Consider the following 27,297-nt stretch of genomic DNA (forward strand, 5'->3'; position numbering starts at 1 on the left):
TCCCAAGTAATGGACTAAACCGGAATTTCAATCACTTGTCTATCAAGAAATTGAGAAGTTTCAAACTCACGTATTTAATAAGAAAATTTCTTACAGAGAAAAAAAAAAGTAATGTTCTGAAAATCATTTCAAGGGAAAATAAGAATTAACTATCATACAACAGAAAATTCCCCAAATGATATCTATGAATAGAGCTCTTCATACACTGAAACTATATTTCCGGTAACAATTATTATAAAACTAAAAGAGAGGGTGAAAACTATTAGAGTAAAATGAGAGGTAAACGAAAGCAAATATATCACACATCCAAACGACGGTCCAATTTTACCAAGGTCAACAGGATCGCAGTAAAACAGGGCCCACAGAGGAGCTAAGCATATCGCTAAGAGCTACCTGGACCTCATTTGAACCATGCTCACAACTTATCAAGCTCGAAAGAAGTGGGAAGAATTGAACCAAGTTCTTCTCGAACAAGGTGTCTCCCAAACTACAAATGGCCTGGAGAGTCGCCACAATCAGTGGTGCACGGGAAGCCAATTCTCTCCGTTTCCCAGAAACTGAAGGAATCAACCACTGGCTTTGCTCCTCGGGAGATGTTTCAGAAGTCTGCCCAGACCGTGCAGTTTCTATATAAAACAGTAATACCTCCTGGCAAAGATCAACAAGATGGGACTCTACTTTAACCTCCTCGTACCTTGGAGGCCTATCTAGTATCAGATTCTGCAAGATTGTAAGGCAAGACTGATACGCCTCATTCTCAAGACGCAATAGGGGAGGATCTTGCATTTGGATCATGGGGCTAAACTCTTGAAGCTTGGATTGTAACGGAGAATCGATGTTGATCCTGTGAGCATGGGAAGCCACATCATGTATTGCTTCATAGAGGACTAAGGTGTTCTTAGCTGAAAGATGAGTTCGATACATGTTGTAGATTTCCATCACCGCCTGACAGTAGAATAAGAACAGCAAAATCAGACCAAAAGTAAAAGTTAGCACACTTAAAACTTTAAAAAAAATTTAAAACCAATTATCTAGTTAGATATTTGTGCAAATATAAATATAAATGAAAAGGAAATAAATGAAAAAAAATGAACAGTTAGCACTAGTTCTTTTTAGAAATTTGCAATTTAAAAAATGGTCTTAATAATCAAGTCTGTGTTCCATAATTCTGACAACGTGATTAGATTAAAAAGTATAGTTCTCAACCTGTATAAAATTTCAAATTCCTTTACATGTTCTATGATACAAGGAAAGGTTTCTAATGATTTTTCAATATTAAGACGAGAAGTCTACCTGAATCAATAATAGCTGAACAGCAGCTCGGCATTTTGCTTCTGATAAAGAAGCATAAATATGCTGTGTTTTCAGGCTCTCTGAACCGCCCTGAGATGTGTCAGAACCAGCAGAAGCCTCATTACCTTGGCTATTCAAAGCATGCTCATTGGTTCCAGCCATATTATCCCCACTAACAACGCAAGAAAAATCAGGAAGTGTTGCATTAGCTGCTTCTTTTAATGAATAACCTACTTCCAGCCACTTCTCCTCAGAAAAAAGATCTCCTGCATTGCTCATCAAACGTACAAATGCAGCAGTTCCAATACCGGCTAGGCTTTGGTGGGGACGCTTGATAAAACTTATGAGTAAAGAGAGAACCTTCCTCAAAAGTGGATGGACGGTATTATAAAAGTTCACAAAAAGATCTACAACTAATTGGAGTGCCAATGTACATGTCTCATAGAGCCATGCATCTTGATCAAGTTCATCCATGTCACTAACAATTCCCTCCTCATTTGAGTCACCACCCGCTGGATCAATACCATGACGCACATAGTCAAATATCGGAAAAAGGACAGATTCAAACACCCTTTCCCACAAAGGCAATGAGAAGAGGTGACCATGGTTGCGCAAAGTTTCAAACAACAGTTCTAAAGCATTCTTCCTAATTTCTGGCCTAGGGTCAAAACTAAGTTCTGATAAACCTGAAAAGAAAAATGTGAGGCAAGTTAGGGTCAGAACATAATGAATTTCTAAAGTTTGAAGATAAGAGTAACTAAGAAATCTCAAGCAATTTCAAATGTGTAAAATCAAAACAAGTACATTATTCCTTACCAGCCAACAATGGGAACCAGAAGTAGAGATGATCATCCTTATCTATGAGCTCTCCATTTTCTTGTCTTCCATCTTTTCCCTTGTGAGGTGAAGATGGAGAAACCTTCCCATTTTCCTTTTCCTTTTTCTTTGATGAGGAGCCAAGATCCCCTTCTGCAAGTTTCGCAGCACAGAAACGTAGAAAAGCGATTGCATTGAGACTGATATCTTTGTTGTATCTACTATTGGTGAAAGCAACTAGGCAATTCACACAATCGGTGAAGGTTGTTGTTTCAGTTTCGGTTATGTATGGGAAATAGTCTCGAATGATCTTTTCCATTATTTCAAAGGCCAACAGTACAATGTTTTTGTGGTTGTCATAAGCTGCAGTAGCGAAAACCTGGAAAGAATTTATCCATTTAGTAATTAATTGTTTACAGACTATGATATTCAAAAGTTAGGATTTATATGATAGATATTAAGAATTCATTACCATGAACATGCTCTTCCACCCTGATTTGACATTATTGACACGAGATAATACCATCTGTGAGACACATCTGATGATTAATTCTCGGATTTCAACAGCACTGCTCTTGCGCATAACAATAACAAAAGGCTTCATAAATTCATTCTGAAAATTGTAATTAGCCAACTCTTCTCGCTCCAAAAATTTCATTGATAGTTGCCGTAAAGAATCCATTGCAAAAATTGCAATTGACAGGTTTTCAGAACATCCAATGGTCACAAAGAAATTGGAGAGCACATGCCAGATGCTTGACCATACAAGCCTGATCCGGTTCATGTTATAGTGCCTATCAGTAGATCAGAAAGTTTTCAGATAAGGAAAATAAACAAATTAAGTAAAACCCCCGTAAAGTAATATTGTTGGGGCTAAGGAAAAAATTACTTTAATGAGGTTACGTTATTATCAATAAATGAATAAACTATTTATTTATCAGTAAATTAACATTTATTAAATTATAAAAATTGTATTTTCAATCTTTATACATGTATATTATCACTTTATAGGAATTTCATATTATAATATCTATTAATGTACATACATAATAACTAAGGAAAACGAAAAGAGGCATTTCAAGCAATAGTCACCTCTATTAACTGTTTGCTACAACAAAAAAAATGTATTAAATGCGGTTGCACATTGCGGAACATTAAAGGTAAGATTAGGTTGGTTTAGGTATAGAGAAAATACAAACTTTAGATAAGTATTTTGAGAAATAGCGAATGAAAAGATAAAAGTTATTATGTGAAAATTTTCTTATAGTATGATATCAAAAGATAAAGTTATAAAAGTTCCCTGCTATGACCTAAAGAACATATAATAAATTCATTATCTTATGCATTCGGCAAGGTTTTTACTTTAATACAAGGGCTTGAGTTTGCGCTACTAGATTTTATTAATTAACTGAGACCATTAACTTATCAAACATTCATTTATCAATGGTTTACCATATATGGAACAACGATAAGTCAAAGTAAGAGAAGTGGAAAGAATCTTACGCAATCTCAACAATCTTTGTAAGGCTAAAAACCCGAGGATCAGATGTAGATCGCAATTCCTCCATGGACACCTTGCACAGAGCCTTAACAAAGTCTATGATAGCCTCACTGTTCAACTTTTGACTACGTGTAAATATACGATTCATTTCAGAACTTCCAACTTGTTCCAACATGTTGAGATTAGAGACTAAATTGTCCACCTGTTCAGATGTGACCGCCCCAGCCGAATTACCTCCAATACCAGCACCATCATATGAACCCCTCATCACAGAAGCAGCAGCGTACTGAATTTTTCCTGGTCCCTTTTTATTTAAAACAGGAAGGTTAGTTGACTTAGCTTGCTTCGATTTTTCTGACTCATCCTGTGGGAAGGCAAAAAAAGTAGCATCTGGAGGAGCACCCTCTCCCAAGAGATGCAAATGCTCAAACCTGGATACACAAGTCAAAATATGCTCCCAGGCTTCTCGTAAATAATTTCCATCTTCATCTGCAATTGTAACTATTGCCTGTTGACAATGTAAATGGAAAATTCAGTGTTAGATCCACAAGAACATGGAATTTTTATTTGAGATCAAATAAATGGATCTCACTAGTGTGTTCCCAAAGGCCACTTATTGAAAAGTCTATATTAAAAGACAGTACACTGGAGGTGATCAAATTCAGTTAAAAACTGGCAAATTTGCACTAATGACATTCCTCTGGAGTGAGGTTGAGCAAGTCAACTTCAAAGACTCAGAGGTGATAAATTCAGTTAAAAAATAGCAAATTTGCACTAATGACATTCCTCTTGGAGTGAGGTTGAGCAAGTCAACCATCATTACCATCCCTGTACCAAAGTTAAAATGAATATCTGCAATGGCTAAAAATAAAATAAAACGTTCTCACTGATGTGAATAAACTGCATTACATAGTTTGCCAGATTACAGGCATTTGGAAGGGGTTAGATGCAGGGGGAAATCACAAAATTGAACACAAAATGGAAAATCTCAGAAGACTAAAAGAAGGTTACTAACAACATATTCGGTACATACTAAACAAAATACGGACCTTGATTGCATATATATTTTTCTGTTTGATATCTGCAGGAGAATGCAGTGAAGTAAACTTGGCTAATGAAGTCACAAATGCATCTCTATGAGTCTTCATGGACATCACAGCAGTAACATGGATTGCATAGCGGAAGCCTTCAAGGCACAATGTGATCACTACTTCATCGTCACTTTGGTCAAGAGGCACACTGAAGGCAGCCAACATTGGAGCCCAGCATACCTCAATCATGAATCTCAGAATCACTACATCTGTGGCTGCATAATAAACTGACCTACAAATTGCCAGTAGAATGGAAATCAAGGGATAATCAAAAGAAATATATATCTTCTTCAAAAGGAAAAATGCCACTTTTCAGGAAACATGTATTGCTAAGTGAGGCGAGAAATCCTGTTCAAAATACCACAAGGTAAAAGTGAAAGGGTTTAAAATAGAACATAACAATTACTAAATCTCAACACAAGAATAAAGCTTAAACCCTGTAAATTTTGAATGAAAATACCTATTGCAATTTCACTCATTCCAAAGAAAAATGAAAGGGGAAAAAATAGAGAAGGCATAAAGATTGAGTTCAGCATAACAAAGTAAACAGAAATCTGTCAACACTAGAGCATCAATATGAAAGCTTAAAGCCAGTTGTTCTTACTTGGATTTGCGAGCTTTCTCTTTAAATTGTTCTTGCATGTGCCTGATAAGATCATCACTGGTCTCCATATGCTGGTCTTCGTCACGCTTGCGTATCACAATATTCAAGATATTGTCCAAACCTAATATTCTATTAGAGTTTACAGACTGCTTCTGGTGCAGAGACAAATCATTTTCCTTCATTTTTATCTCATTTCTTGATATCCTTTCAAATAATGATCTTAAGTACTCCTCAGGCAAATCTTTTCCATCATCTATGCCACGATTGTTTCTTATGAAATCATCAGCTGACATCTGTACAATTCAATTTAGGAAATGGGGGATCAATTTTATTGCACTAAATGTCAACAGTATCATATAGAGAAATAGAGAATGTATATGCACCTTGTTCTTCACCATGGGGTTATGAGAATCAGTATTGAGCATTATGACAGAGTAAGCAAGGACATATGCTGTATCAGCACTGGTGAAAGCCTTTGGGTTACATTTGCAGTACCGCTCAGCGAACTTTTCCATGATTCGGTCAATCTTTTGTGCCTCACCAGGCAATCTAAAACCTTGTAGAAAAGCTCGGATTGCCTCATCAAACTCCATGCCTTGAAAGTCAAAAGAGTCAACATAGGCATGCATCACTTTCAGTGACAAATCTTCCCTTTCTCCAAGATAATCACCAATTAATGTTTTGTTCAAATCAGATGCATTCTTAAGAAAAGCAGCTATCTCCTCCGGGGAATCACCAACCTTATTTGCTTTAATTAGAAATTCAATTCCTTTCTTAGGTTTCCGATTAAAAAGAGATATACCTTCCTGCCAGAAATTTTAAATTAGGTTTCATGAATGATGATCAGCTAAAAAGGTGAGGTCAGACCAGTTTACCAGATATTATTAAATTCATACCTGAAGTTCAAGCTTGTAAGCTCGACGTTGCTCAATAGTTAAAACATCAGAAGCTTCATTAGAAGCTTCAGAATGAGAATCTGATCCTTCAGCAGGCTCATCCCCATTCAGAATTGCCATGGGAACATTTCCAGGTTCAGGACTGTTCTCAACATCTTCAAATCTCTTTGTAGAATAAGGATCTGGAATGCGTAACTGTTTGTTCATCCAGTCTCCCATTGATCTTAAAATAGCCACTAAGCACCTCATAGCTTCAAGTTTCATGGTTGCTTCCTGGGGTGGCAATAGTGTTGTAGCTACACCAGGAGGAACACCTTGAGCTGTTTTCAGAAGTCCATTGACCATTCTGGAAAGAACCATATAAAAATATGTACAATCTATTAACTACAAACAAAAACTTGTTAATTTTGATTCCACTATAAGAGTGCGGATCATACCTTTCAAATATGTTTGACGAATTGACATCACAATCATAGTTGATAAAGATATCTACCAAGGTCTGTGAATCAAGACAAAGCTTGTCCAGAAAACGAAGAACTATCATCTTTTGCTGAAAATTTGGTTGAGCAACATTTTCCAAGACCCTGAGAACAATCATAGGAAAAAAGACTCCAATCTCGGCTTTCAGGCCAGCTCGAAACCTTGAGACCAGACTAATGAAAATGGAGCAAGAAAGCTGGAATACAATCATAAGAGTTGAAGCACTGTTCTTTAATAGGGATAGACACAAGTATTGCTTTATGGCACCTAAAAACCTGTACCAATACAAGCATATACACTGAGAAACCAATTACAATTTCAGGATAAATATCAAACAGTTACTGAAACCAAACAAAAACTGAAATGTATACAAGCATTAACAGGTTATGTCAATTTTAATAAAGGAAACTGAAAATATCATATTTTATATAATGCCTCCAGGTTAAGGCACAAAATTTCTTTTAAAAAAAAATGTGATCTCAATACAAAAATAAAATCTCAGATAAATCAAGAAAAGGTGGTTCTTCAAATGAATGCCAAAAAAATTGTTAATGAAATCAACAAGCAAATGCACCATAGCTTTCCAAAGTGAACAGAGGTAATGGAACTAAATTACTTAACGAAGGGCACCTCAGTAAAACACCAAGAGCAATTTGCTAAATGTTCAAGGGTCCATGACCACAACATTACTACTCAAGGATTTATACTATCCAGAGAAATTCTATACCACCAAGATTCAGTTTAATGTCACCTCATCAGGAGAAGTCACCTAGGATGTTTCCAGATCTAATAAAAAGCTATAATGTTTGTGTCCAAACCTCCAAGAATCAATACCTAAATGCCTAGACCTTACTGTTATTTTTGGCTATAACCTATACTAATATTAAGAGGGCATATCGAGAATAACAAATAACGTATTCCATGAGCATAACAGTAAACTAAATGAGAAATAAAATCCCTAATCATAAGAAACGCAAATAAGAACAATCAAATAAATCAGAGAAACATATGCAAAGAGGGAACAACATAGATACCTTTCACTTGTTCTAAAAACAGTTCCAGAATTCTCTAACAAAATCTTCAACAACTCAAGCGCCACAATCTTCCCTCTCATCAGCAGCGGATCTGCCAAGGCCTCTTTAGGAGGTGTCTTCATTGACAACTTGCAAAGTGCTCTAAACACCAAAAATGCATCCCTCTTAAACTTATTCCCAATCTGAATCTCCAAATCTTCATCTCTGTCCGCTTCACCATCTGCCAGCTCCCCTTTCCTTCCTTCTAATGCTGTCTTATACATACTAATCTCCCAATATTTTGCATCCAACATATCCTTATCAGTAGAATCCAGCAAATCAGCCGGATTTGTGGTTTCAACAGCTGTAGTTTCAAAAGCACCATCGTGGCCACCTAAAGAAACCCTACTAGGTGTCACTGGATTCAACACTCCATCAATGTCCTGCATAATTTTAGTTATAAACCCTTGAACAAACTGAGTCATTGATCCATCAGCATCGGATTTCTCAATTGGTTCCATCAACTCAGCCACTACTATCGGCTGCACTGGGACCGCTGATGAATCAGCCTCCATTCTCCTAAAAACAATCACCAACATTTGAACCAAAGAAGCTTTGGCCGTTGTCTGATTTACCACATTCTTACTCCCTAAGTAAATATCATAACAAGTTCTCACAATTTGCAACAAACAGTCACCGTGGATTCGCAGTGAGACGGAAGTTACCGCAGATAAAAGCGTTTTCAAAACCAGTAATTCAATAGCATCGTCGCTTAAATCGTGACATTTACAGACGGATTCAATCAATTTGGATAAGAGCTGGGCTTCAGGGCCTCCGCTGGGGTCCGCTTCGCCGCGCAGGTAGCCATAGGCGATTAACTTCTGAATGCAATCGACGGCTGGGTCGACGATCTTGTTGAAAGCGGTGGCGCAAGCGTTTATCAGAGGGCTCAGAATGAACTCCGATTCAAAGAGCGAATACTCCACTGCGCTGCCGTCGTGGAGAGGGCCAGGGATCGAGTTTTCGGGCTCCGAATCCGGCGAAGCTAGAGGCGAACCCGAAGGAGAGGTGAGTCTTTCGAGAAGAGCTTTGCATTGGTGAGCGAGTTTGGAGTGCTTCCGCCATGAAGCGTTCTTGATGATCTTCTCGAGGGCCCGGGCTACCACTTGGCTCAAGCGGGAATCAGCTTCCGAAGAAGCCATTCCCGAGTCGGATATAACTTGTTTCTCAGTCTCACGGTCTCGGATCTACGGAAATGGGTAACGAAATACTATGCTGCGTTTCACCTCTCTTCACTAGGAGTAGGGATGGATTATCCGACTAAAAATGGAGTCGAGTTGACTCAATGAGTCTACACGGCGGTTTTGGCTCTAATTGCATAAGATTTGGAAGGAACCATAAAAAGGAAAAACAATAAAAGAAGGATGGAGAAGCAAAAGGAGAAGAGCGGGCTGCTTCGATACACACAGGTTGAAGAGGCAGAGTTGTTAACTGCTAAGGGCTCAGATCGCGTTTTGGCTTGACTTTGTTGTCTAATTCTAATTTCAGTCCCTCTATTGTGCTGAAATTTAAATTTTAATCTTTTCTATTGACATGATAAGCACTCAATCGACACATAACTTTATTACTAGTTGAAAATCAACTAAAACAAAACTAGACCTTTTTCCATGGAAGTCCAAGCCTGAAAGCTGAAATGAAATGCCCATACTTAGCAATGATAATTTGTTTTTTTGTCAACAAAGGAACTTCATTAGACAGCAAAATTAAAATAGCCTCAAGCGGGAAAGCGCATCCTCAGAAGCACTCCCTTCTTGATAAGTATGCATAAAGTCTTAAGGGAGATAAAATAGAATTAGAAGAGTTAGGATGGATTTGGATGGATAGTGCATTTACTTGTGGTTAGTGTAAAAATAGCGATGATGATGAGATTAGATATTGTAGCGACACTGTAACATGAGACAAAAAATAAGCTCAACGCACTATCCAAACCTACCTTTAGTATTAGACAATAAATGAAAATCAAGAATGGCATCAACTTCAGTTTCCAACTGCCTAATATTCAAACTTTTAGCTAACATAAGATCATCCCTAAGGGTGGGTTTGGATCGGCGATTGGGTGCGGTGCAGTGCGTTTAGCTTACTTTTTGTCTCACGCTACAGTATCACTACAGTATCTAATCTCACCGCCACCGCTATTTTTACACTAACCGCAAGTAAACGCACCGCCCATCCAAACTCACCTAAAGCTTTGCTTAGTATGAAGGGAAAAAAATGGAAAAGATGGAAAATTGAAGAGGTGGAAAACTAGAAGGATGAAAAATAATTTTTTTCTCTTCATAGGTGGGTTTGATAGAAGTGATGGAAAAATAGAAAGAAAATAAAGTTGAAAAATGGAACAAAAGAAAATAAAATATTTGAAAAGTGCATAATTTAGAAGTAACATACACATCTCTCATTTCCTCTCTCTCATCTCCTATTTAATTTCCATTTAGATTTCTTCCTAACAAAACACACTCAAAATTTATTTTCTTTCTATTTTTTCACTCCCTCCACTTTTCTACCCAACCAAGCACACATTAAGTATCCAAAGTTTCGCTTCAACGTTGCTCGAAAGCAGAATGTGATAGTAAAAGCCTATGATCCAAGTACTCTCATGGTTTCGTATTAAAGCTCTTACTCCCGCTACTCTAGGATTCCCTAAGAAGGAACCATCGATGTTTAGCTTAAAAGAGCCAAATGCTAGTTATTTTTTCTCATAAAGCTCTATTTTTTAAGTGAAAGCAATAAAAATGAGGATCTATTTTAATTGAATTCGAGTGGTAGGGCAACGTAAAAGGTTGGTTTAAAGGAGAAAATTCCACCAAAAGATTGTGAATATGTTAATTAACTCATAAGAAGGCATGATGATGTGTTTTAAACAGAAGATATCGAGTCTTAGGGAAGAATCCAATAGAAGAGAATGATATTAATGTACATTTTGATGGAACATAATATATAGAAAACAAACGTAATGAAACTTGTAAGGATGAATGCATCTGTTTGAAAAGGTTAAGTATTTTATTTTTTTTGGGTGGAAAGAAAAGAAACTATTTAATTACATAAAACAAAGTCATCTCCCTCTAAGGGGGAGTAGACTATCCCTCTTATCTTGGACCATTCTTACCAGTCTGTTAACATCATAACTATCTTCTTTAGAACTATGCTATATAACTCCAATATTCTATCTGTGCCAAAAGTTGATAAATTTTATTAACCAAAGCGGAATTGAAATCATTTGAGAAACTAGCTTAAATGATTATTTCTTTTTTCTTGAACAAGGAAAATGATTATTTCATTGCCAAATTTGCAATCTAGAGAATACCATGGGAGAGTACTTTCATAACATTTAAAGTCAATATTTCACAGTACAACCTTTATAAACTAATCATCAGTCAACAGAAAATATTCTAAAGTTATTTTCTTCAAAACTCAAAATATTCATCGAAAATCATTATTTTTAAGGATTTATCTTTTCATCTGTTTCATTTATTTTGAAATGAACTATATATATATATATTCTAAAAACAATTAACTTTATCTTTATTTGTTCATTTTTAATAGCACATCAAATGATGATCAATATCTCAAAATAGAGCTAATATATATTAATATCATCAAAATCATTTTTTATAAATTAATTATTATTTTAGGATAAACTGCATAAATAATTACGATTATTAGAAACTTTCTTATTATGTTACTTAAATTTAAAAAGTTACAAAATATCACCCGACTTATTTTTTTAAGTTCAAAATCCTTAAACTGTTAACAATTGATTGACTGGTTGTTAACTTAATGACTTGTTTTCTAACATTAATTTTAATTCCACATCATTTCCACATTATATAATAATTAAAAAATTAACCCAAAACTAAATTACATTGTTTACCTTTCCTTTACCAAATTTTTAAAAAAATCAATTTTAAACCCCCAAAATATATTTTTAAACCCTAAAATTAAACTAAAAATACTTAATTATTATATGACATGGAAATAATGGATATAAAAATAAAAGTTAAAAAAACAAGTCATTAACAGCCACATCAACCAACTATTAAGTATTTAACGGTTTTAGACTTTAAAAAAAGAGTAAGTGAAGTGATCATTTTGTAACTTTTAAAGTCGATGATCTAATAAGAAAGTTCCTAATAATCAAATAACCATTTATAAAGTTTACCCTACTTTTTAAAGTTCATATTTTCAACTATCTCATTTATTTTGAAAATATTAAATCATGACCCTATAATTTTTTGCTAAAAATAATTAACCTTATCTTTATTTGTTCATTTTCAAATAGCATATTAAAGGCCTTTTCCATCATTCATGTTCGTTTTATGGTCTATATTTAAAATTTGTTATCGTCCATTTTAATAATATTATCTCCGAATTGAACCTACATTCTACTATTAAGAATGCAATGCAACGTGTCTCATCACAAAACCTAACACTTAATGATTTTATCAAAGTTTTTTATCATACATATTAACATTAAAATAAAGATATAATCCTATTTCGCCCAAAAACTTTTCATGTTATAAAATTTGATGATAATTTTGATCTAGAGGTGATCATGGGTTGGGCTACCTGGCCTGGCCCAACAGCCTGTCCGAAAAATGAGAGAGTTCGGGTAAAAATATAGGCCTGAAATATGGGTTTGGGCAAAAAAATGAGGCCCTTTTAGAAAACGAGCCAGGCCTAGGGTAAAACTTTTTTGGCCCAGCCCGGCCCGAATTATATATTAAATATTTTTTTTATTTTTAATCAAATATATATTAAATATATACTTTTTTGGTGTTGTAAAATTTAATATGGGCTGGGCTCGGGCTTAGAAATTTTTTCGGGCCGGGATTGGACAAATTTTAGGCCCATATTTTGGGCCAGGCCGGGCTCGGGCCTAGAAAACAGGCCTAAAAATTTGTCTGGGCCCAGCCCGGCCCATGATCACTTCTATTTTGATCTATTGGTTTTTTTTTTCATTTTATAATTTATGTTTGGAATTCGTAATTACCATTTTTAATAATATTGTTTTCAAAGTTTAAACTTGTGTTTTGTTTTGGATGAAAAATGACAAATTTATAACATGCTTTTATTGTAATTTATATAAGTTTAAAATATGGCATAACTCTCTATACTTTTAAAAAATTAGAAATTAGTTCATATATTTTTTATCTTCAAGAATTTAGTCTTACTTTTCGATTTCAAAATTTAAGTCTATCTATTAACATTGTTAAATCTTTTGTTAAAATTATTGGTATGATATTTTAAAATAAAGAAAAATCACTTAGCAGCTATATAATTAAAAATAACTTGTAAAAACTTGAATTTAAAAAGAAAATATTGTCAATATATTAGACCAGAATTTTAAATTTTAAAAATATAGAAATTAAAATCCTGAAAATGAAACAAGAGGGAGTAAATGTTATTAATGGGTACATCTATGTAGCGGAAAAAATCGGCACATGTAATAGTATTTATAAATATTATTTTTCTGCAAGCAAATTTTGCTGTATTAACAGATCCACAATGTGCTTCGCTGTTTATGCATGTATTAAGTTATATAACTACAAAAGTCATTTGGCTTTTCCAAAAAACAAAAACAAAAACTATTGGGCTAATATTTTATTGGGTATCTAAATTTAATTTCAATATTTAATCTGGTATTTGATTTTTTTTGTCTCAATTTGGTACTTGAGTTTGGCTTTAATGTTCAATTTAGTACTTAGACCATGTGATCCAATAAATATTTAACATGTGTGCTCTATTATAAAAATATAAATTGGAAATTGAAACCAAACTCGGGTACTTAAATGGGATAAAGAACAACTCAAGTGTCAAACTGGAAAAACTTAAGTACCAAACTAAACATTGAAACCAAATTTAGATACCAAACTGAAACGTAAAAAGAACTCAAATATCAAATTAAACATTAAAACCCAACACAGCTACTAACCCAAAATTGTTTATTCATCATTCCATCCCACTTAGTTGATGTCATGAAGTAAGCAAACCTTAATTTATTAAAAGAAATTAAAAAACATTCAACATATGATTCAAATTCGATTAAGAATAATTACACCATTTACTATAAAAAACTATCAACTAAATTATTATTTTTCTTTTACTTAAACTCATAGATAATTATCCAAACTATTTCCTATTTCCTATTTTTAATTTTATTTGTTTTCCTTTTAGAATTAAAAAATAATTTATATTTATATTTATTTAAATCTCTCACTGAATTAGTATTAGAAATTAACTAGACATCAATTTAATAAAAAATACAAAAAATCAAATTAAATATATAATATCAAATGCAATTAAAGGATAACTATGTCTTTTATTATATAAAATATGCATCAAATTATTCTTTTTCTTTTGTCTAAACTAATAAATAACTATCACAAACAATAATTATTCATTTAAAAACTATTTTATTTTAAAATTTCAATTTATCCTTTTAAAATATGAATAGTTTTAATAAATATTATTTAAAAGTTTATTATTTTAATAAACACAACTAGATGTATTCGTATAGATGTATCAATATTTTTTTTGAAAAGGATAAACTGCCTAATTGGTCACCCAACTTTTAGAATATTTTTATTTTAGTTACTCAAGCAAAACTACAACTAAAATAAACAACAAATCATGTCCACATCATATTTACACTTTTATTTTGGTCATCTAACTTCTAGGTCGCTTTCATTTTATTCATCGAGAAAATATTATTTTAGTATTGATTCAAGTAAAAAAATTAATGATTAAATAAAAAGTGATAGAAACTAAAATAATGCATTAAAATTTGTTAACTTATATTTGTTTATCCCATTGTAGGAAATTCTAATTTTTATATTGTAATTTTAAATTCTAAAATACCAAAACCAATTAAATAAATTGTTTGTGTTATAAAATAAAGAGATGAAGAGAATAAAGAAGAAGAAAAATATGAAAGCAATAGAGAATGTACTTTATTGATCAAAATGGATGATTATAATGCTTCATCGAGTCTCTATTTATAGGCATAAGAAGTATAAAAGAAGTAGAGATCTAATTCTAATAACTATTAGAATTTAAAGTATATTAAAATTTTATCTTGATCATGAGACATTCACTTAATAAGATATTTATAACGGTTTGAAATTTTTTATCCATTAATAATGCTAACCGATTTATTACTATAATGTTGAAATTAATGAAATTAATTACTTTAATCTCGTTTTAAATTTTAAAATTTTATTTTATGTTTCCATATTAACCGCAATGAAATCAACTCAAATAACTCATATTTAATAATTGTCTACTAAACTTTAATTTTTTGATTATATGATATTGAATCTTCCATGCTAAGCTAAAAACAAAGAAAATCATTATAACCAATTAAATTAATTTGCTTTGATTTTAATTTGGAAACATAAAATAAAATTTTAAATTTTAGAAGGATATTTAATTAATTTCAATATTATAGTAACAAACCGAGTTACACTATCAAGGAATAAAATTTTTCAACAATTTATTTAATTTATTTTGATGTTTTAAAATTTAAAGTTTCAATATTGAAACAAAAAAATTTAAAACTTTCGGCATTGGGTAAACAAGTATAATATGACAATTTTTTAATGTATTATTTTAGTTTCTACCACTTTCTTACTTTAACTCTTAGTGTTCTTTTACCCCGATCAATACTTAAAAAAATATTTTTTTCTGTGGCCAAATGAAAGTGTAAACATGATGCAACATGTACAGTCAACCGTCATTAGAGGTTTAACACTTGGTATAGTCCACTGTCGTTAGAGATTTAACGCTTGAGTGACTAAAATGAAAGCGCATTAAAATTTGAATGACAAAATTGCAAGGATTTATTTTTAGGTGACCAAAATGAAAGCGCCCTAAAAAAATTACATCCTTTGTCTTTTTTTTTTTTTTTTGTCAAAGCCAAGGTATCCATAGTTAGTAGCAATGGCTACTCCTCTCACCGCGTGTGCTTTTTGATTAGGTACATGACTGATCATGAAATGTGCTTCATTCCCATGAATGGGGTCGAACCCTCGATTGTAACTCCCCTAACCCATATTCGTCACTAGAACAGGGTTACAGAGCATTACCAGAGTTTACAGATTTAAAAACAGTTTACACATATCATTTACTATTCATAACCAAAATCAAACATATTCAATCATAATGTCCCTTGAATGGGCCCTCGAGACCCAATTTATGCTTTAGAAATAAGTTGGGACTAAATTGGGAACTCAGAGAATTTTTCGCAAAATCTCAAAATTTTTCTTAAGTGTAGGAGACACACGCCCATGTGGTTAGTCCGTGTGAGCAAGTGACACGCCCATGTCCCAGGCCGTGTGGGCATTCGATTTGAAGCACACGGCCGTGTCCCAGCCCGTGTAACTCTTTGACTTGGGTCACAGGGCCAGCCACACGCCCGTGTGCTAGGCCGTATGGACAATTTAATTTTCGAAAATTAAGTGCAAGGGTCACATGCCCAAGTCACATGCCCGTGTGCTAGACTGTGTGTCACACACGACTAAGACACACTCCCGTGTCTCTGCCCGTGTGAGCAATTCGAAGCATTCTGTTTCTTAAAATTTAAGATACAGGAGACACACGGCCAAACCACACGCCCGTGCGCATGGCCGTGTGTCACACACAATTGAGACACACGCCCGTGTGGACAAAATAAAGCCATTTCCAAGCCTTGTTTCTCACCCAAATTTGCCTTTCACCTACATTAACATTTTAACACATTCCCAAACTCGTTTCCAACCTGAGCTGAAGGATAGTCTGATCTTGTTCCAACCCGCTTCCAACCTTTACGAGCTTCCAAGTACTATAAAACAGAGGAAATGAAACAGAGTAAGTGTTAGAGTATGCCTAAAGATCAATCATGAGATGGTTGTAATAACATACTTGATTTATCATGTTTATTAATATAAGGCGTTACCATTATTATTTCAGTTTCTTTTCTGTGTATATAAATAAACTGTTTTATAATAATGTCCTGAGAATAATATGATTATTCTTAAAAGTTCCTTAGTCAAGTATTATTGTTGGATAGGACAACGATAATGCATTAAGACTAACGTGTAGTTGATTGATGATAAAGAGTTGTCATTGATATGGAATGTCGAATCATTACATGAATATGTCATTAGAGAACAACATATTGGGTGACCCGTTATGAGTATGTTTCTTGGATTATTATGTAATTGTCACGACATTACTCATAATGATTAATATTTATATGATCCTCGACTTGAGATCATCATAATCCCAACATCGTGAGTTGTATATTTTGATACGATCAAACGTACAATGTGAATCGGTTGTTCTATAAAGATTGATGTTGGATATACCACAATCTATGTAGAGGGATATGGTTGGTCGATATAGGATAAGTCCCTCCTACATAATGGGAGTAATATCTTAGGCCACTTGATTAAGTAAGACTAGAAATGCATGGCCATGCTCAAATAAGTTGATATTAGATGTCATACTTATTTGTATATCGTAGTCTGCTTAAGAGATCAAGGAACATGGAATGGACAATGCAAGTGTGACTATTCCATGACTTGTGTCCAATCCAAAGATAAAGGACTTAAGTATTATTGCATAAAAGGTTAATCATAAAAAGGTTATGTCGAATCATGATCTCTTGTGACTTAGGTAGCAATGATGCATTGCTAGATGCCACTCATTGTTCGTAGCATTAGAATCGTTCTAGTGTTCTCGCTAACGTTACAAGAACCTCTGAGGTCACACCCTATAGTTGAAATGAACGGAATATACCATAGTTGGTATTGTTTTTGAGCGCTTGAATTAAATTAATTATAGAATTAATTTAATTCGGTAATCAAATTCCCAACACATTATGTACAAGGTTGTTGTAAGTATAGTGAGGACATGAATTTGGTTAGCATAAGAATTCAAATAAATATATGGTTTACCGAACTTATATTATAATTAATGTAATTATAATTTTCGGTTTAAAATATTATCATATTTATTTAATTCTTAAAACCCTAAAAACAAAATGATATAAATAATCACGTTTTTCTTTGTTTGAGTCTAGCACCGCATAAGAAAAATAACTCTCAAAATTGTTTTGGGATTCCTTCCGTTCGTAGTCAACTGGGTGGATTACGTAGAGGCCGGATCACGATAGATTGCGGTTTTGGTTCGACGAGAGATCGACTACTTGTTGTTGAGGTGTTGCTGTCTCTACTGAATAAACATTAGGTAAATTCGTAACCTTGATCACCCGATTCGTTCCTCACACATGGATCCATGGTTAGGGTCGCCGATTTTAATTTTTCCGCTGCGCCGTAGGGGTGCCGGCGATCCAACAGTAAGCATATTATGCTTAGTAAGTTCGTATAACGGAAAATCAACTTACCAATCATTTATATTTAAGATAAGCATACAAAATTTATCCAAAGAAATTTGGCAATTTGCCTAAACACATATAATCTTAAGAAACTTGTTAGTCAGATATGACATATAAGCATAAAGAATCAAGGATGAGCTCATCATGTAATAACTTTCATAAACATATGCTTTTCATATCATATTTCCATATAACATGTGCAATTCTATAACAAATCATCTTAAGTTCAGTTTAACCATGTCAGAACTTTACCCGTTGAATTTATTTGAAATATCAATAGATACACAAGTAGTACACTCGAAGTGTACAAAATTGTAATCCGTCAACTCATATTCAGGGATACCTATTAGGACACATAATCAGGAAGCACTCTCTCGAGCCATATAACAAGATGCTCATGTGAGCCATGTAACAGAAAGCTTATCCGAGCCATAACATGAAACTCATAAGAGTTTAAAATAGGAAGCTCATTGAGCTTAACAGGTAACTCTGAAGAGTTATTATCAGAGAACTCTGGATAGCCATATAACAAAAAGTTCAAGTGAGCCAAATCAGGAAGCTCACAAAGAGCCTATATCAGGACGCTCATAAAGAGCTGTGATATGTTTGCATAATATGCAGAATCCATATCGATCATATAACAAGATGCTCACAAAGAGCTGCGATATGACCGCAACACATGCAGGGTAAATACCGATTGGGATACTCACAGGAACCATGTAATAGGAAGCTCGAGAGAGATTATAACAGGATGCTCGTAAGAGCTATAGTGTGCCTGCAACATATGCAGGACCACAACCAATACAGGAAATCCTGTATCCATCAAATTTCATTTGTTCAAGCAGGATTTAACGTTTATCGGGTATTATCGGATATGTGATTGATTTTCATACATAAGACATTTATACAACTCACATATATACAACATTCAATTCAAACATATTAATATACATAATTTAATTACACGAACTTACCTCGATAATTGTTCGTGTTCATAGACTACTGATCCAATACTTTTTGTTTTCCTCAATCTAACTCCTTATTTGATCTTTCCAGATGTATATAAATGAATTTAACATCAATTTAACACATTTCATATCCAATTCAATCCAATTTACATCTTAGGCAAAAGTACCATTTTGCTCCTATACTTTTGATTAATTTCAATTTCATCCCTAGGCTCGGAAAATGAAATTCATGCAATTTAATCCTTATTCCAAGCCTAACCAAAATTTTCATATAACATTTACAGCCCATGTATTTCACAAAATTCAGAAAATTTTCATGAATTTTACATCTTTTCAATTTAGTCCTAAAATTAATATTTCATGAAAATTTCCTTTACAAAAGTTGTTTATCTATCAATAACCTTTAATTTTCTACAATGAATTTCAAAATTTCAGCATACTCATCCATGGAAAAATTTTTATACTTTGATAACTTTGCAAATTGATCCCCAAAATAGATAGATTAGATTATTACGATCTTGAAAATATAAAATTACTAAAACGAGACAAGAATTCATACCTAATTGAGCCAAAACAACTTGTTTAAACTCACTTTCTCTTAGCTAGGGTTTCCATGTATTTTAATTTGGGGAAGATGATGAAATAAGATGATATTAGTTAATTCCCATCTTTAATTAATTCAATTTCCAATTTAGTCCTTTTCATTTTCTAATTTTCCATGGATGAATCATCATAAATATCTCCTAACTACTCTTAATGGTCTATTTGCCTTATAAGGACCTCAAATTTTGAATTCCATAGCTATTTAACCCCTCTAGCTACTAGAATTCAACTTTTGCATTTTATGCAATTTGGTCCTTTCTATAGAATTAAACATATAATCGGTAAAATTTTCATAACAAAATTTTCATATGTCTTTCCTATCATAATGTAGACCATTTAAAAATATAAAAATAATTTTCCTTTCGGGCTCGAAGTTGTGGTCCCGAAACCACTATTCCGGTTTCACTGAAAACTGGCTATTACACCGACACATGGTTAAGGGATGAGATGAGCAACTACCAAACCACACAACACCTTCATCAACTCAATTCTCCTATTCTAACTCTATTAAAAGGTTCAATTATTCTATTAGTCCTTGTACTTTATAAAAGTTACTGATTTAGTCCATATAATTTAAATTGATAAATTTTAATCTCTGTACTTTTCAAATTGGTAAAATTTAGTCTCTGTACTTTCCAAGTTTTGAAATTCCAGTCCTAACCCAAATAATAGCGATTAAATTCGTTTGGTTGAATTCAACCACTAGTCCTATTCTATGCATACAGTTGTAGATTTTGTCAATATTCTTCAATTGAATCATTCTAAGTTCATATATTTTTCAAATTTTGAAATTTCACTCTTGATGCGAATGATATTTGTTAATCTGTTAACTGGATATTTAGTGAATAATATATGGAAATAACAAGTTGACATGGTGTTATACATATGATAATATGTTTACCTCGTCATATTTTGAAAATAACATAATTTAATTTAATGAATTTAACAATTATGATTTGATGAGGATTGAAATTTTAAACTTGAAAAATATAGGGACTAAAATTATCAAATTAAAGTATAAGGATTAAATCCACAACTTTTACAAAATGCAAGGACTAATAGCAAAATTTAACCATTAAAAACATAATATGTAAAGTTAATTTAGTCTTTTCTCCTTGCTCAAACTTCCTTCTATCCTAATTATCTCATTTCATTCTTTTGTAAATAAATGTATATATATATATATATATATATATATATATTAGCTAATCATCTTTTCTTCTCTTCATAACAAACTAACCCATTCGTGTTTAGTGGACCGGATATCTTTTAATGTGTGCATTTATTTTTCAAGTAAAAAGAAATTAAGAAAATTATAGCAGACAAAAGTTAACAACTTCCAGAGATCGTTTAATGAATTTTACAAAATGACGTTTAATTAATTTAAAACTAACATTTTCCATCCACGCTTAGTTACCGCTTTGGTTATTAGTTTGTGTTAAATTATAAGGTAAAATTTTAAAAATTAAAATATATTTTAAGTAAAATTTTGAAAATTGAATTAGTGGTTGAATTGATCAAATCATTAGTTCGTACACTTCAATTAAATAAGTCATTAAAATAAAATAAAAATCAGTTCAATAAGGTTTTTAGCTTGTTTCAACAGGACTATACTAGTTCACGGGTCAACCAATCTAATGCCTTTCTCCAGACCGATACCCCAGCCGGTTTGGTATCTAAGTCTCTACACTTCATATATTTGGAATTTAACCCTCTTACTTTTATTTTCAAGAATTTAATTCATCTATTTTTTTATTTAAAAATATGCTTTTGAATTATATATTACCATATAACATTTTAATTGAAGAGTTAACAATATTGACTATTTGAACTAATTAATAATATATAAAATATAGAGATCAAATTATGTTAGAAATTAAATTATAAAGATTAAATTTTGATTTAAACATATTAAAAGAGCCAAAACTGAAAATTAATCATTTTATAAAATAAAATAAAAACCATGGTCGGTGTATCACGTGCCTGCATGAGAAAGATCCTTTTAGACCTTCCTTTTATGTATAAGTATGTAGATGTTAATTTTAACCTTTATAACCTATATTTATATTATTATTTAAGTTCTTAATTGAGTTAAAATCATGAGTGTGCACTAACCAAGTTAGTTAGAACCGCACCATTAGACGCACCATTTTTCTATTGGAATCAGTACATATTGGTATCGGTCTATTTCAGTATATCGTTTTGGATTTATCTATATATTTTTAAAATATTTATTATATGTATATAAAAATATTTACAAATATCAAATACTAAATAAATTTCAAATATAAAATACTCATTAATAAACTCCATGAATAAGAATTCATTGTTCAATAAATTCAAAATTAACAAGAAAAAAGAAACCGACGAGTAAGGGAATTTTTTTCGATAAAAGAAATCGAAGGATGAGTGAAGATTTTTTTCGATAATTAGGTGAGTGGATTTTTTATTATATTTTGTTTTCTATATTTTAACTGTGAAAGTATTTCCTAGAAAAAAATTGGCATAATGCCAAAAACAGCCCCTAACGTTTGACTGTTTGGTCACTTTGGCCCTTTATTTTTTTGGAGCACTTTAACCCCCAACGTTTATTTTTTTGTGTCAAATTGCTCTATTTTTAACGAACATGATGGCGTGCTTGTTAGTTGACTAACGATCAACATTAACTGTTGACGTGGCAGTCTAAATGTAATTAAATGCTGACGTGACATTATTTTGTTTTATATTCTATGTCATAAAATGATTTTAAAATTATTACAAAAAAAACAATAAAAACCCTTAAACACACACAGACAGGCACATATAAAACAATTTAAGAGCCCCTAAACAAAGAACTCTAAATCTCGAATCCTCTTCCACTCTATTGAAATTCTATAAATGTAACATCCCTAACCCGTATCCGTCGCCGGAATAGGATTTCAGAGTATTACCAAGTAACCGTAATCTAAATCATTCATTTTCAAACATTTAAAAAAAATCATAATATAATTTATCATTAACATGCATATATCAAGCATTGCTTCAATTCACCATATCATACTATGGCTTCAAACACAAACACACGTTTACGTAAATACTAAACCAACATTACACTTATAACCTCATTTACAATCCATCCACAAAATAACTATCATCTAGACATCCTAGGTACATGCTGACACAAAAGATAAACATCACCACATTTGAGTTCGAAATCGTTGTTGGATGCTGAATCAGCGATCAAAAGTGAAGTACCTAACCTGCGCACGGAAAAAACAAAATCGTACGCTGAGTAAAACTCAATGATATTTCTATATTGCGAACATTTAAAGAAAAGAGAATACAAAATGCACAATTTAATTATAAACACATATTAATGACTAAGATCACAACTATCATATGCCAACCTTTTGAATTCATACATATTAGCACATCATTTCATACTACATTCAATTTACACATGTTATCATATTTCATTTGATTAACAATGTCCCAATTCACACAATTGCTATATAAATAGCTATTCACATATCCAACCACATTTCATTTAAACAAGAGCATTATCCATTCCATATTCAATTCATGAGTATATAACTTATATATTCCATGTGTTTACAACATATTTCACATTCCACTTTCAATTCACTATATCACTTCCATTTCTCATATCATGCCATTTCAATATCAATTATAGAACTTTATTATTTATTTACCCCTATTAACACGACTCGAACTCGGACAAATACACGGATCCAACCAATACACCAGTTTCGCACCTAGTGCCTCATCGACTCGAACTCGAAGAAATCCATGAACTCTTCCTATCCTATAGCATGCCATCTATATCCGACTCAGCCCGATACAATTAATAGGGTTCCAATTCACTTTCCAAATACAATCAATATCCAATTATCATATTTGCACATTATCACATTTACACATATATATTCATTTCAATTCAAATAATCAATACATTCATAATATATATACCAATTCAATCCATTTCAATCAATTTTAATTCAATTCAATATCAAAGTGCCAAATACTCACCTCAACCACTTACCATATGCATTAAATAAAAAATACAACAATTAGTAACTAGGTTCAGATTATAGAAATACAAACCGTAATTTTTGAGCTATTCGACGTCGATTTTATACTTCCCCCTTTTTAGTCTAGAATTTCGGTACAACATTAGCTATGGAATTAAAACATTTAAAATTCATCAATACAACACAATTCAATTTCATATTGAATATTTCAAGTTTTACTCAATATTTGCCTAAATTTCAATTTAGTCCCTAAATCAAGACTAATTTTATTCATTACATTTAATTCTATATTTTCATACAAATTTCACTTTAAAATAAACTTAACTCCTATTTTCACTTAAACCCTAAATTTCAAATTTTTCACAATTTAGTCCCTATTACTCAAAATTTACAATTTATTGTACAATTTAACCCTTTTTCATTTCTAGCTTAAAATCTATCAATTTAATCCATAATACTAAAACTATCCAACATTAATAACATTTAAAATCTTAACAATTGCTAAAATTTCAACATGGGTTGAGTAGCCCTAGGTAATGAGATTCTAAAAATATAAAAATTACAAGAAAATGGACTAAATTGGGGTATTTTACTAAAATAATACTAAAAAAATAAAAAAAATATCAAAATAGTATAACTTTTTTTTATTTACCAAAATGGTACAAAAAAAAAAACAAAACAGTTAAAATCTGAATGGAGGGCTTGCCATAAGTGGCACCAATGGTGCCTGTGGCAGAGGTTGCACCAACATGTTCGTATTTCAGCCATTTGTTCGTATTTTTTTCTGGATTTTATTACTTTAAAAAATATACTATTTTTTAATTTTATTATTTTACATTATTTTAATACACTATGTTTGAAATGTATTCATTTAGTATGTTTTTTATTTAAATTTAAAAAAAAACCCTAATTTCGGCCCTTTATTCGTATTTTTTCCCAGGATTTTATTACTTTTAATAAAAATATATTATTTTCGTATTTTATTATTTTACATTATTAGTACATTATGTTTGAAATGTACTAATTTACTGTGTTTTTAAATAAATTTTAAAAACCCTTATTTTGGCCCTTTGTTCGTATTTTTCCCAGATTTTATTACTTTAAAAAATATTCTATTTTCTAATTACATTATTTTAGTGCATTATGTTTGAAATGTATCCATTTAGTGTGTTTTTAAATAAATTTAAAAAACTCTTATTTCGCCCTTTGTTCGTATTTTTCCCGAATTTTATTACTTTCAACAAAAGTATATTATTTTTGTATTTTATTATTTTACATTATTTTAGTACATTATGTTTGAAATGTATTAATTTAATGTGTTTTTAAATAAATTTAGTAAAAACCCTTATTTGACCCTTTGTTCGTATTTTTTCGGATTTTAATAATTTAAAAAATATACAATTTTCTAATTTTATTATTTTACATTATTTTAGTACATTGTGTTTGAAATGTATTCATTTAGTGTGTTTTTTAAATAAATTAAAAAAAACCCTTATTTTGGCCATTTGTTCGTATTTTTTTTCCGGATTTTATTACTTTCAATAAAAAACACACTAAATGAATACATTTCAAACATAATGTTCTAAAATAATGTAAAATAATAAAATTAGAAAATAGTATATTTTTTAAAGTAATAAAATTCGGGGAAAAAATACGAACAAAGGGTTGAAATATGAACATGTTGGTGCCGCCTCTGCCACAGGCACCATTGGTGCCGCCTGTGGTAGGCCATCCATTCAGATTTTAACTGTTTTACTTTTTTTTGTACCATTTTGGTAAATAAAAAAATTATACTATTTTGGTATTTTTTTTTATATTTTTTAGTATTATTTTAATAAAAGACCCACTAAATTGACTAACTAATTGAACTTTAAACCTTAGAAACCCTAAGGTCGTGCGTTCTCTTTCTTTTTCTTTCATCTTTTTACTATACTAATTATTATATAATACATATATACATTTAACTTAATAATTAATATTTCTTAATATTATAATATATTTTTATAACATATAACGTCCACTATACATATATATAGGTATAACTACTACATTGGCCCTTTAATTAATTTTTAATCTATAATTTAACTTTTAACTCAAATGCAATTTAGTCCTTATACCTAATATACCTAATTACTTTTAATTCAAGTAAATTCGCTTAACCGAAACCTAATTAATTACACAACTAACTTTGTAAATATTTATTAAAAATATTTACGAGTCCAATTTACGAAAACGAAGTCCTGAGAATATACTTTTCGACACCCCTGACTATCGGGTCGTTACAGTAGAAATCGAAGCTTGAAATTTAGTGGGTCAGTAAAAGAATAAAAAATATTGTCTGGAAATAGTGGTTGGAAGCCATCAATAGAGAAGCTGTCTTATTCAAAGTTGGTTTCTTCATCACGAGAGGAGTTCATTTATGATGAAGAGAAAACATGTTTCTGTAACAAGTTAGCTATGAGAGAGACTTCGTGGAGAATTTAAACCTAAGTAGAAGGTATTATGGTTACTCGAATTTTCGGGTAAGTATATATTTAGCAAATTTGTTTTAGGGTTTATGTGAAATTGGGATTTTTTTTTTAGTTTGTTTGATTTTTGTGTCGGTTGGACTAAATTGGTGCTACATTTCGTCCTAGCATTAGATTTTTGAGTAAATTGTAGGGTTTACATAATAAAATGTCGACATTTTTTATGTGAATTGTAGGTTGGTGGATGCAATTTTTTTAAGTGGTATGATGATAAGCTATGTAACAGGGCGAATAAAATAATACATGAATTATGTAATAGCAAAAGAATACTTGAAAAAGAGAATACAAGACTTAGGAAGCAAATTATGAAGTATGAGAGTCTATGTGGTAGTAAAAACAGTAATGTTGAGATGTTTGAGAGTGGCCGTGTGCAAAATGTGGGTAAGGAGATCGATTATAAACAAGTCAAAGATGATGTTGTGGATTACATTGAATTAAGGACAAAGATTAATAGCTTCAAGCAAAAATGTAAATCACTCAAGAAAGAGGAGTTTTATAATAAAATGTTTATTTGCAGTGTATTATTTATCTTATGTTTCACATTATGTTGGAATGTTATAATTTAAAAAGTATGGTGTCATGTTCTTGTGTTTTGTATATCTACTACCTTCAAACTTTGTTCTTGACATAAATTGTCACATTCGAATTGGTGTTTGTAGCTAATTTGAGGGAAGTATAATGAAATGGGGCAATTGGAGATACAAGAGAATGTTAAATGTACTAAAATGTTGGATATTTCACATTGTATATCATGTACAAAATAGTTGTTTGTATGGGTAATTGTAGGCACCATGAATAAAAGTAATTAACAAAACTACTCTAAACCCACATAACTGCCTATAGTAGTAATGGTAGACCAAATTCGTTTGTTTCATATACCATCATTTTTATACCAACTTCAACTTAGTCCTAGAAGCGTGAAATACGAAAAATATCTTAGGCAACTATTACATGCAATGGCAAACAAAACATATCTTAGACAACTATTGCAACAAACAAACAAAAGGTTTAGTTAGAACAACATCTTGAATCATTTCTTCA

General features: G+C 31.8%; 1 protein-coding gene across 1 annotated transcript; it reads right to left on the reverse strand.

Moving 5' to 3' along the window:
* Positions 1–50: 50 nt before the first annotated feature.
* On the reverse strand, positions 51–9,176 carry LOC105791633 (brefeldin A-inhibited guanine nucleotide-exchange protein 2). The gene is made up of 11 exons (XM_012619791.2): positions 7,716–9,176; positions 6,639–6,956; positions 6,202–6,547; positions 5,689–6,111; positions 5,306–5,598; positions 4,660–4,933; positions 3,613–4,118; positions 2,582–2,903; positions 2,110–2,488; positions 1,294–1,979; positions 51–945 (listed from the first exon to the last, which is right to left on the reverse strand). The coding sequence occupies exons 1-11, from the start codon at positions 8,894–8,896 to the stop codon at positions 334–336; spliced, it is 5,340 nt and encodes a 1,779-aa protein (XP_012475245.1). The 5' UTR covers positions 8,897–9,176; the 3' UTR covers positions 51–333.
* Positions 9,177–27,297: the final 18,121 nt, after the last annotated feature.

This window comes from Gossypium raimondii, chromosome 8 (assembly GCF_025698545.1).
Source record: "Gossypium raimondii isolate GPD5lz chromosome 8, ASM2569854v1, whole genome shotgun sequence".
NCBI classification, from domain to species: domain Eukaryota; kingdom Viridiplantae; phylum Streptophyta; class Magnoliopsida; order Malvales; family Malvaceae; genus Gossypium; species Gossypium raimondii.

Excerpts from the sequence above, each read along its gene's own strand:
- LOC105791633 (XM_012619791.2), bottom strand. The coding sequence starts at position 8,896 with ATGGCTTCTTCGGAAGCTGATTCCCGCTTGAGCCAAGTGGTAGCCCGG. Across the intron at positions 4,119-4,659 it reads AAAATATATATGCAATCAAG|GCAATAGTTACAATTGCAGA; the intron begins GTCCGTATTTTG and ends CATTGTCAACAG. Across the intron at positions 1,980-2,109 it reads CTGGTTCCCATTGTTGGCTG|GTTTATCAGAACTTAGTTTT; the intron begins GTAAGGAATAAT and ends TTTTCTTTTCAG.